Genomic DNA, 11,787 nt, shown 5'->3' on the forward strand with positions numbered 1-11,787 from the left:
AGTTTGGCCGTTAAGTGATACATGTCATAACATAGTAATTTTAAAATTTTTATTTAAAATTAAAAAAATAAAATTATATATATATTTTTTTAAAACATATTATGAAAAATACAAAACCTTGAAAATCTTCATTTCAATTCTTAAACCCATTCCAACCATTGCCTTTTGCCGTCAACGAAGCTCCACCCGACCGCTCCTCCCCTCGTTGACCAAAACCCCCCATGAAATTGTGACCGATCGATGACGAATCAACTTTTTATACCCCGCGAATCCTATGATGAAAATCGCGATACCACGTGATTTTGACGGTTGATAGGTCATAATTTCATAGGGTTTTTGGTCGTCAGGGGAGGGAAAGTTGGGTGGAGCTTCGTTGACGGAAAAAGATGATGGTCGACATAGGTTTAGGGGTTGAAATGAAGATTTTCAAAGTTTTGGGTTTATTTCAAAAGTTGTGTGTTTTTTAAAAAAATATATAATTTTATTTTTTAATTTTAAATAAAAATTTTAAAATTACCAGGTTGTGGCACGCGCCACTTAACGGTTCGTCACGCCCTGACCCAAATTGAGTTACGGAATGAAACGTTAGACACCAAACTAAAATAAAAAAACGTTATACACTAAACTGAAGAAAAAAAAAGCATACATTGGGTACCTTTTTTACGTTTAAGCCTTTGATTTAATAGGGTTGTTAGAAAAGAAACGATCGAGTCGAGTTGAGATTTTTTTATAAGATAAGGTCGAGTTGGGTTAAGCTTGAGTTTAAAGTGAAAACATTTGATCTGAAAGTAATAACATAATTGATTTTTATATATTTTGAGATAATTATTATGATATATTTCTTAATTGAAATTTTATTTGGTAACAAGTGATCCTCTAAATATAGGATGACATTTTATTAAGTCCATCGATTATTAAACATTTGATTATAGGATGATGTTTTATTAAGTCCATCGATTATTAAACATTTGATTATAGGATGTTACTTTTTTGAGTCTCTCGACTATTAAATTTACAAAACAATGACTCGACTATTTAATGTCTCAAACTCGTCATTTTTCGTTAAAAAGTTGACGTCAATATGAGTTAGACATTAACATGTTTACTGTGATATGATAGTTGTTTAAGATTTTGGGATAATATTCTATCATATATTGGTCAACAAATTAACACCCAACTCAATTGGTCATCAATTTTTTAACGAAAAAAGACAATTTTAGAACATGTGAAAAGTCAGGTAATCGTTTTGTAACTTTAATAGTCGAGAGACTTAATAAAGCAATATCATTAGTCAAATGACCATTTTATAACTTTTAATAGTCGAGAAAATCAATAAAGCATCGTCCAACTCAATTGACCATCAATTTTTTTTAATGAAAAATGACAAATTTGAAACATATAAAATAGTAGGCCACATCTCAACAAAGCAACATTATATAGTCAAATGATCATTTTGTAACTCTTAATAGTCGAGAAACTCAATAGAGTATCGTTCTATAGTTAGGGGATCATTTGCATGACCTTTTACTTTAAAATATATAAAAATCAATTATGTTGGATCGGTTGTGTATGATTTAAAAATCAGATCATTTTTTAGATATAGTAAAGTCATTTTGAACCCAATCAGATGATGAATAAAAAAATGTTAGAAATTTGATCCGACTCAATCCATGAATATTCTTAAATATAACTAGATAAATCGAGTCAAATATTTTTTATAGGTTAAATTTGATTTAATACCCAATTTTTTTATTTCAATTATTTTAAATAATTTACCAAAATATAGATAAAATTAAAAGTGTAAACATTAATGATTATGTTAAAATTAAGGGTAAAATACGTCAATGGTCATTAATGTTTGGATTAGTGTTTGTTTTTATCACTAACATTTGAAAAGTCACAAATCGATCACTAACATTGTCGTTTGTTACAAAATAGTCACTCGATGTCAATAGCCGTTAACAAACATTACTATAGTAACGGAATGCTGACTTGACATGTTAAACCAACTGACTTAACATGTTTGACTGACTGTTTGCTGAGTTTGACCGACTGTTTGACTTCTTCTTCTTCTTCAACATCCTCTTTATTTTAATATTATCCCTATTTTTATTATTAATAACACTTTAACCCTAAGCTGTATCCGGCTCCGTTTGTGAGAAAGATGCTATTGGGATAAAAAGCTACAGTTATACACTAAAACCAAACACAAACATTGGAGCTCATTCATCAAAGAGGCTAGAAATTGCATATCAACATAAGCCCAAGAAAAAGCTTCAAAGCTTTCTCCAATGGCCGATTCTAGACTCCATTTCAAGACCAACAAAACCCGTGTATGATTCTTTACCAAAAAGGATAGAAATCAGGTAAAATGAAAACACTAGGGTAGGCACTCTCTGTGCTTTGCGCATCCATATGCAGGGCAAATGTTCGTTGTTTTGTCTGAAAGGGAAAAACAAATGTATTATGGAACACCCAACAAGGTCTGACATTCTCAATTCTCTCACCCCCGTGTCCGAAATCGAATCCCACCCATCTATACCATTTATCTAATCCTATTACCTTTTTCATATAATATAAAGAGAAAAAAAAGCGAAACAAAAAGGAAGCCAATAGAATATTGATGATCTAGAACAAAAAAATAATGTTGGCGAAAGAATCGGGTGGCTCGACTTTGGATCTTCCCGAGGAAGTGTTTCAAGTATTATCCTCTGATCCTTTCGATCAACTCGATGTGGCCCGTAATATAACCTCCATTGCTCTCTCCACTTGCGTTTCTTCAAACGAAGCCGAGTCTTCTTCTCTTAAACACCAGCTCGCCGAGAAAGATCAACACATCGTCGATTTGTGTTCGCAGATCGATGCCCTCAGGTCTTCTTCACCCTCGAGATTTTTCTTTGATTGGAAATTTTGTTTAACTTAATTTTGTAAACAAAATCACTAGATGATGTTTGAGTAGTCATGTTTAGCAGCAATATCCCATTTTAGAATGATGTTTCGGTAACTATGCTTACCAGCAAATCACTAACGGTTTAAAAGAAGAAGAGTCAAATGGCTGGTTAAATATATTGAGTCAGCTGGTGTAACAAGTCACGTCACTATTTTATTACTGTTGTAACGATTTGTTAATGACGATTAACGTTGAAAGAGATCATTTTGTAACAAATGATAATATTAGTGATAGATTTGTGACTTTAAATATCAGTGATAAAAACTCTAAAATAGTGACCACTGACGTAGTTTACCCTAAAATTAAAAGTGAACAATAAAAATAAGGGAAAAACTCTTATAACAACGAAAGAAAACGGATCCGAAACCCGAAAGGATCTTTTAGCGACAAAAAAACCCATCAATTTCCTTCTTCAATGATCTGTCGGTAGTCGGCTGTCAATCTTCATCCCCTTTAGCAGATATTTTGATCTCTCTCTGGTTTCTCAGGTCTTTTTAGTCAGTATTTGTTTATTTATTTATACTATTTAGTGAATCTACAGATCTCTTTCTCTCCTGATTATCTCTCGATTTCTCATGGATTTTTTCCATTTCAATTTGATGAATTTTTCGTTTTGTGGAGCTTAGATTGAATCGATTGACTTCAATTTTAGAAAGGGTTTCCGAAAAATGTTAATTTTCCTGTGTGGTAGCTGAGAAAATGTTGGTATTGTATCAAGTAGCAGCACTGGCGCTTAAAGTCCAGATTTTTGAGTTGTTTTATGGATGGACCTTTTTTAATTTGTGGGTTTTGTTAACTGAGCTAAAGGTTACGGAAGTTGGTTTTTTGAGCTAGAATGTGAGCTGATTAAGTATGCTATTTGAATCTTTGATGTTTCAGGTTAGGGTTCTGATAATTCAGGAGGTGACGTGGCTCAATGGCAATGAACGAGAGGAAGACGATCGACCTTGAACAGGGATGGGAATTTATGCAAAAAGGAATCACAAAGCTAAAGAACATTCTTGAAGGCTTGCCGGAGCCTCAGTTTAGCTCAGAGGATTATATGATGCTTTACACGTATCCTATTTGTAGCTGTTTTGTGTTATTGGTTTTTTTTCCTTCATGGGAATTATTGGGAACATTACTGTTTTCATGTGTTGTGACTGTTTTGTTGGTGTCCTTGACCCTTGTTGTGTAGAACAATTTACAATATGTGTACCCAAAAGCCTCCTCACGACTATTCCCAACAGTTGTATGAAAAATATCGAGAATCTTTCGAAGATTACATCACATCATCGGTAACTGATGCTTGCTGTTATTATTTTACTTAATAAGTTGTTTAGATTATTTTTGGACTTAGTGATAATGTGCCTTATGGTTATATTTGTTGACTGTTGTTTCTCTTGGTATCATTAACTTAGTGATAATGTGCTTTATGTTATCCCAACTTACGCATGAGTGTTGGATTTGGGTATGTTTCCGAAATGGGTATGCATAATATTTTTCAAGTATTTTCATATATTTTGAGGATCATACTCTCATTAGTATATTGGTTATGTTATACATAAGCTAGCCAGTATTTTTTTTTTTTTTTGCATCAGAGGAATCAAATGCCTCATTATCTCATTTGTTTAGAAGCGATAAGCTCTTCTTATGCATTTCTCAGTACTGTAGAAAGTGCCTCACAACTCCTCACTGCAAACCCGTCTTTAAGGAAGACCAATTGGTTACTTTTATTTTAATGATCTGAAAAAAGTATATGATTGCTTTTCGTATTTGCATTAGTTGTAGGATTTAGAGAAGCTGTTGATGGTAGTGAAATCATTGTAGCTATGCATGTCATGTTGTTGAAAGGTATAATAGATTTTCATTTATATATACTGTTGTTCCTGTCGAGCATCATTTTGATTGTGCTATCTCTTCTAATTTTTTTGTTCTTTATTGATTCGATTCATGAAATATTTCCTTTATAGGTACTTCCATCTTTACGTGAAAAGCATGATGAATTTATGTTGAGAGAGCTGGTGAAAAGGTGGACTAACCATAAAGTTATGGTTAGATGGCTTTCACGGTTCTTCCATTACCTTGATCGCTACTTTATTGCTCGGAGGTCACTGCCTCCCCTTAGTGAAGTTGGACTCACATGTTTCCAAGAACTGGTACGTGCAGATTGAATGTATTTGCTATGATACTAACTTTATACTTCCATGTATGTTGCTGGCATCTTATATGCACATTTTCTCTGGTATAAGGTCTACCAAGAGCTAAATGCAAAAGTGAGGGATGCAGTAATTTCTCTGGTAATTCCAGTTCTCTTTTCGCATTCATTGTGCAACTTTTTCTTTTTTCGGCCAAATAACAGTAATAAACTTCCTAATTTTAAATCAGATTGATCAAGAACGCGAGGGTGAGCAGATCGATCGAGCTTTGTTGAAGAATGTTTTAGATATATTTGTTGAAATTGGAATGGGGCAAATGGATTTTTATGAGAATGACTTTGAGGCTACTATGCTGAAAGATACAGCTGCCTATTATTCACGGAAAGCTGCAAATTGGATTGTAGATGATTCTTGTCCAGATTATATGTTAAAAGTATGCATTTTATATATGAATATTTTTTCTTTTAATTTGTCCACTTAGGTAGTGTCTAATGATTTCATTTTGCCTTCTCTTTTCAGGCTGAGGAGTGTTTAAAACGAGAGAAAGATAGGGTCTCCAATTACTTGCATTCTAGTAGTGAGCCAAAACTACTTGAGGTTGGTATTTGCTCGTGCTATATAAATCTACCCTTTCATTTTGGAAATAATCTTGCACTTCGAAGGTTATTCTAAATCTTTTTCTGAAATGTTGTTTGTTATTGCTTTCTTTATCTTTTATAGAAAGTTCAACATGAATTGCTCTCTGTCTGGGCAAACCGACTGCTTGATAAAGAGCACTCTGGATGCCATGCATTGCTCAGGGATGACAAGGTGCTTGCTGCATTCATAAGTTGTTTTTTTGTTGCTCAATATATTGGCTGGTCAACCATTTCTCATCTCTCTTTAACTTTTAGGTGGAGGATTTGTCAAGAATGTTTAGACTCTTTTCGAAAATTCCTCGAGGGTTAGATCCCGTGTCAAGCATCTTCAAACAGGTCAACTATTTCATAGCTTGCCCACTGATTAATTTATTACTCTATTGTTTATTGATGACTCAAGTTAACAGCCATCTCAGATATATCATACCTTGAATTACTTTCACTTGGATTTTTCGTTCATTGTTCCATAATCCTTTACGTATTATTTCCTGCTCCAGCATGTTACTGCTGAAGGCACAGCATTGGTCAAACAGGCCGAGGATGCTGCAAGCACCAAAAAGGTTCGTATCTTTCTTGCATCATCTTTTAAAGTTCCATTTTTTTAAAAGAGTAGAATTTGTATTTGATATCATATAAGTTTATATCTAATCATACCAAAATGTTTTCTACCTTAAATAGGCAGATAAAAGGGATGTAGTTGGACTGCAAGAGCAGGTAAAATATTCACTTCTTCATTCCACTAGACTGTTTCGAAGTTTGGAAATTGATTTTGATTGTGGCTTTCAGGTTTTTGTGAGGAAAGTGATTGAGCTGCATGACAAATACCTAGCATACGTGAATGATTGTTTTCAAAATCACACGCTCTTTCACAAGGTCTGCAATAAATAGTGTTTTGAAGATTAAATTTCAAGGTAGGTCATATGTTTTGTTTTATGTTCTCAATTCCGTCTATTTTCCGTAGGCTCTCAAAGAGGCTTTTGAAGTTTTTTGCAACAAGGGTGTTGCCGGAAGCTCAAGTGCAGAGCTACTTGCCACCTTTTGTGATAATATTCTCAAGAAAGGGGGAAGTGAGAAGTTGAGCGATGAAGCTATCGAAGAAACACTTGAAAAGGTTTTTTGCTCCCTTTTCTGTGTTCTATCTACATTTTAGGACCTGTTACGGCTTATACCATATAATCTTGTTGTTGTGAACTCTTTAGGTAGTGAAGCTACTTGCTTATATTAGTGACAAGGACTTGTTTGCGGAATTTTACAGGTACATGTTGTGCTTTATTCGAATATAGAATTCATTTGGACTGAGAATATTCAGCTAATTTTGTTTTTGTGAATTATTATTGGCAGGAAAAAGCTTGCTCGGAGGCTTCTTTTTGACAAGAGTGCTAATGATGACCATGAGAGAAGTATATTGACAAAGCTGAAACAGCAGTGTGGCGGCCAGTTCACCTCCAAGATGGAGGGAATGGTCTGTTTCCATTATTAAAATTGTGCACTGAAATCCGCCTTCTATTCTCATTTCCAATTTTTCTGAACGCCTCAAATAGATAATTTTTGAAATGCTTCTCTGTTCTTTAGGTGACAGACTTGACATTGGCTAGGGAAAACCAGGCAAATTTTGAGGAGTACTTGAACAATAATCCAAATGCAAATCCGGGGATCGATTTGACCGTAACTGTTTTGACTACCGGCTTCTGGCCAAGTTACAAGTCTTTTGATCTCAACCTTCCCGCTGAGATGGTATGCACATAAATGTCACAAACATTTCATTTTTCATTCTTTTTTTTTTTTTTCATTTTGCTACTTGCAAATTTACTGAAAGGCGCTAACTTAGATTTTCTTTCTTCTCTCTTCCATCTTTCCCAACAAAAAACCTCTTTAGATTAAGTGTGTTGAAGTTTTCAGGGACTTCTATCAGACAAAAACCAAACACAGGAAACTTACTTGGATATATTCCTTGGGTACTTGTAACCTTATTGGGAAGTTTGAACCAAAAACGATGGAGTTGATTGTCACGACGTATCAGGTAATATGACCGGAAAAGTTTTTTAGTCTTATTTTTTTGTTTTTTTCCTCATTATTCTAAAATAGCCAAGTGGAGTTGAAGAATCATTTTTATTGACACCAAGTCTTCATGGTCTTTAGGCGTCGGCCTTACTTCTGTTCAATTCCTCTGATAGACTGAGCTATTCGGAGATCATGACACAGTTGAACTTGACCGATGACGATGTTGTCAGACTTCTGCATTCGTTGTCATGTGCTAAGTATAAAATTCTGAACAAGGAACCAAGCACAAAAACCATCACTCCCACTGATCATTTTGAGTTCAACTCCAAGTTTACTGACAAAATGAGGAGGATCAAGGTACTTTTGAACAAATAAACCAACCAACATTCCGATTTACTCTCCTTTTGAATAAATAATATTTTCTAATGCATTTCGTTGCTTATCAATCAGATCCCTCTCCCCCCTGTGGATGAGAAGAAGAAAGTAATTGAAGATGTTGACAAAGATAGACGGTATGCCATTGATGCCTCAATTGTGCGCATCATGAAGAGTCGGAAAGTTCTAGGTCACCAGCAGTTGGTTATGGAGTGTGTCGAGCAGCTAGGTCGCATGTTCAAGGTTTGTCACTACTCTTCTCCTATTGTAAACCATTTTCACAGGTGTGTGCTGTTACTTTCTTGCTTTCCATGGTTGTGCTGATAAAAAGAACTTTTGACAATTGCAGCCCGATTTCAAGGCGATCAAGAAGCGAATCGAGGACCTAATTACTCGAGACTATCTCGAGAGAGACAAAGATAACCCCAATATGTTCAAGTACTTGGCGTGATGCGGGAAATAGTAATTATCCTGATGAAGCGGTGACCATTTCGATGCTGCAAATAGCTAGAAACTGCTAGACGAGGCCGTTTTGCAGTGAATGTGGCATATAAGCATAATAAGATGGTATCTGATGAGACCAGGACCTGAGATGCTTGTACAGTAAGAGCCAGGTTTGGTCAAGTTGTAAAATTCTGAAACCAACTGAGGAAAATTTGTTTATCAATCCCATAATACGGTCCGGTGCAGCAGCAGACCATCTAGTATCCGGTTTCATGTTACTGCAAAAAGCACATTTCATGACTTCGGTTTGATGCTGGTTTGTTTTGTTGCCACCAAAAAGGGGAGAAATGTGACACTTTAAAGCTTCGTTCTGCTTGTAAGTTTGTTGAATATTAGGAACGGCCTTTGAGAATGCAACCAGGATTTTATGGCTTATCATTAATCCGAAAACTGAGAGGACCAAATGAAGATTTGATTTATGTTAGATTCTTGGGTAAACTGTCGGTTTAGTCGTCCAACTATTAACCTTTTTCTGTTTGGGTTAACTATTATATTCATTGGATTATATAAAATTTGAAGATTAAAATAAAAAATTATTAGGATAAATTATGCATTTAGTACATAATTAAATCAGTTTTAATTTGTTTTAGTACTTAAACTTTCAGATTTTTTTAAAACCATATCTGAAATTTAGTTTTTGTTTTATTTTAATACTCAATTTAGAAGTTAACATTAAGTTTGAATTTTTTTTGAAAGTTTAGGTACTAAAATAAATTAAATTGATAGTTTAGGTACTAGATGTGTTAAGTTTTTAGTGATAGGGCATTAAAATGAAACAATAAACGCTAGATATGATTTTAGGGGAAAAAATTAAATGCTAAAATAGATTAAAATTAATAGTTTAGATACAAATACGTAGTTTACTTAAATTATTATTTTATCACATTATGTAATAATTTTTGTCAATGGTCAAATCCAAATAGCATGTATCAAAACAAAAACATGGTTTTGTTAAAATTAATAGTTAGATGATTAAAATAGAAACACATGAGTAAATGAAATACGGATAGATAATAAAAAAATTAAATTAGATATAAAATTATTATTTAATTAATTATTTAATATTTTAATAATGATTTAAGAGTAAAAATAAATATTACTTTTTTCGTTAATGTTGTTACATTATCAATTTAATGGAATGACGATAGAGATATTATTTTGTTATAAGTCGATAGCATTAATAATTAATTTATTTCTTTTAAAATTTTAGTGGGGAAATAAAAACCTTTTTAAAAGTCAATGGCCATTAATGTAGTTTACCCTTAACTTCATTATATTACCTTCTCCCCTCCTACTTGGCGCGTATATAAACCACCGACCTATTAAAAAAACCAAAAAGGAGAGAGAGGAGATCAAACAAACGGCAAATTACTCAAAAAATCCGGAGTTGAGAGAGAAAGTGAGGAAATTTGGACATGCACCAATCTAAACAAACGAAACTCCAATAGAGCAGCAGAGGAAGCAGTGTTTTTTTCTCTTGTTTGTGGAAGGAAGAAGAGAAGTGAGACATAGGAAGTTTCTGGTTTTCTCTCTCGTTTTTTTGGTTTTTTTTCGCTGTCTTTTTTTCCGTTTTCTATATAGAAAAGAAGAAATGCATAGCCATTTGATCGGATTACAGTTTAAGCTATTTGGGGATTGGGGTTTTTGTTCGTGCGTTTGATGGAGCGGGACCCAGAGTCCGATGCTCATCCGGAACGGACTGCTCCGGGACCCGAAACGGAGCACGAAGTTAAAGAGTACTCGTGAAATTTTCGTTTTTGGATTTGTTTGTTTGTTTATTTGTAATGTGCGATTTCATTGTTGTTTCCGTTTGAGATGTAGAGCTGATTAGGCAGTTGGAATTAGAGGGCGGGTTGGATTCATACCCGGAGAGTCCCGACGGAGCTGATTGTATTTACTATTTGAGGACTGGGTTTTGTGGTTATGGTTCTAAGTGTCCGTTCAATCATCCGCGTGATCGTGCTGGGGTAATACAGTTGATTTTATCGAATTATTCTATGTTCTCGTGGTTGTTTTTGTTCGATCATGCCATCATGGTCTATGGCTTGAAGGTGTTTCGAAATTTGGGGTTAAAATGCTGCTAAGTTTTCTTTTCTGTGAGTGCAATAGTGTAATTGGGAATCGGTATTTTGGTAGAACTTTGACGATCCTATGCTTTGTTTGGTGAAATAAACGTGATGATGACGATTGCCTTAGGTTATGGGAGCTGGAAGTGGCGGTGCTGGAGAGTATCTGGAGAGAGCAGGCCAGCCAGTTTGTCAGGAATTTTGTTTAGTTTGTTTCTTAAATGTTCGACAAATTCGAGATATGTATGCTGAAATAGTACAATTTCAATAATGTGCGTGGCCTAATTCTTGGAGAAAAAGGGTAAGTTAAATAAGGATAGAATTTTGGTCTTGTTTTTACTATTTAGGAAAAACTATAAGTTTTTTTTATGGCTTTCGTTTTTATTGATTTACAGTATTTTATGAGGACTGGGGCATGCAAATTTGGTGCTTCCTGTAAATATCATCATCCCACGCTGGGAGGCAGCTCTGTGCCATTGAATTATTTTGGATATCCATTACGCCCGGTTTGTATCACTTTGTTGACATGAACTTTAGATTCGTACTGTTAAGTACGTGATAATTGATCAATCTGTAGAACAGGGTGAAAAGGAGTGCTCTTACTATACGAAGACGGGGCAGTGTAAATTTGGTGTAACATGTAAATTCCATCATCCTGCTCTGCCGGCTATGCAGGTTCCAGCACCATCTCCAGCTCCACAAGTTGCACTGTGCCTACACCAGTTCCCGCTCCAACTGTGTTTTCCACGGTGCAGTCACCATCTGGTTCTTCCTCTCAACAATATGGAGCTGTAATGGCAAGGCCTCCCATGAGGCCAGGCTCGTATGTGCAAGGCCCATATGGTCTTTTGCTGCTTTCCCCAGGTGTTCCAAGTTGGAATCCATATCCGGTAGGTGTTTATTCAGTTCCCTCAACAGTGACGGTACTATTAATTTTTATGTTTGTGGTTGTTAATACGCTTGGTGCAGGCACCTGTCAATCCTGGTACTCACCCCCCTGCTCGATCAAGCTCAACTTTTGGGGAAACACCGTTATCTCCTTTCAGCACATGCCTATACTGGATCTTATCAATTTGTGCCATCCGTTTCGGGCCTCCAAATATTCAGGAGGATGA

General features: G+C 35.0%; 1 protein-coding gene and 1 pseudogene across 1 annotated transcript; both read left to right on the forward strand.

Annotated features, from left to right (window-relative positions):
- Positions 1-3,279: 3,279 nt before the first annotated feature.
- LOC120209535 (cullin-1) lies at positions 3,280-8,979 on the forward strand. Its single transcript, XM_039208522.1, has 20 exons — positions 3,280-3,438; positions 3,830-4,006; positions 4,128-4,227; positions 4,903-5,088; positions 5,182-5,229; positions 5,318-5,521; positions 5,608-5,685; positions 5,809-5,898; positions 5,982-6,062; positions 6,224-6,286; positions 6,405-6,440; positions 6,513-6,599; positions 6,688-6,837; positions 6,926-6,981; positions 7,068-7,188; positions 7,299-7,460; positions 7,603-7,746; positions 7,866-8,084; positions 8,178-8,345; positions 8,452-8,979. The coding sequence occupies exons 2-20, from the start codon at positions 3,867-3,869 to the stop codon at positions 8,551-8,553; spliced, it is 2,235 nt and encodes a 744-aa protein (XP_039064453.1). The 5' UTR covers positions 3,280-3,438; positions 3,830-3,866; the 3' UTR covers positions 8,554-8,979.
- Positions 8,980-9,958: 979 nt separating this feature from the next.
- Positions 9,959-11,756, forward strand: LOC120209539 (annotated as a pseudogene).
- Positions 11,757-11,787: the final 31 nt, after the last annotated feature.

This window comes from Hibiscus syriacus, unplaced genomic scaffold (assembly GCF_006381635.1).
Source record: "Hibiscus syriacus cultivar Baekdansim isolate YM2019G1 unplaced genomic scaffold, ASM638163v2 tig00019131_pilon, whole genome shotgun sequence".
NCBI lineage: Eukaryota > Viridiplantae > Streptophyta > Magnoliopsida > Malvales > Malvaceae > Hibiscus > Hibiscus syriacus.

Bases quoted from the DNA above. Each gene is read 5' to 3' on its own strand.
- LOC120209535 (XM_039208522.1), top strand. From the start codon at position 3,867: ATGGCAATGAACGAGAGGAAGACGATCGACCTTGAACAGGGATGGGAA. The intron at 6,441-6,512 runs GTAAAATATTCA...TGTGGCTTTCAG, and splicing joins TAGTTGGACTGCAAGAGCAG to GTTTTTGTGAGGAAAGTGAT. The intron at 7,461-7,602 runs GTATGCACATAA...AAACCTCTTTAG, and splicing joins TCAACCTTCCCGCTGAGATG to ATTAAGTGTGTTGAAGTTTT.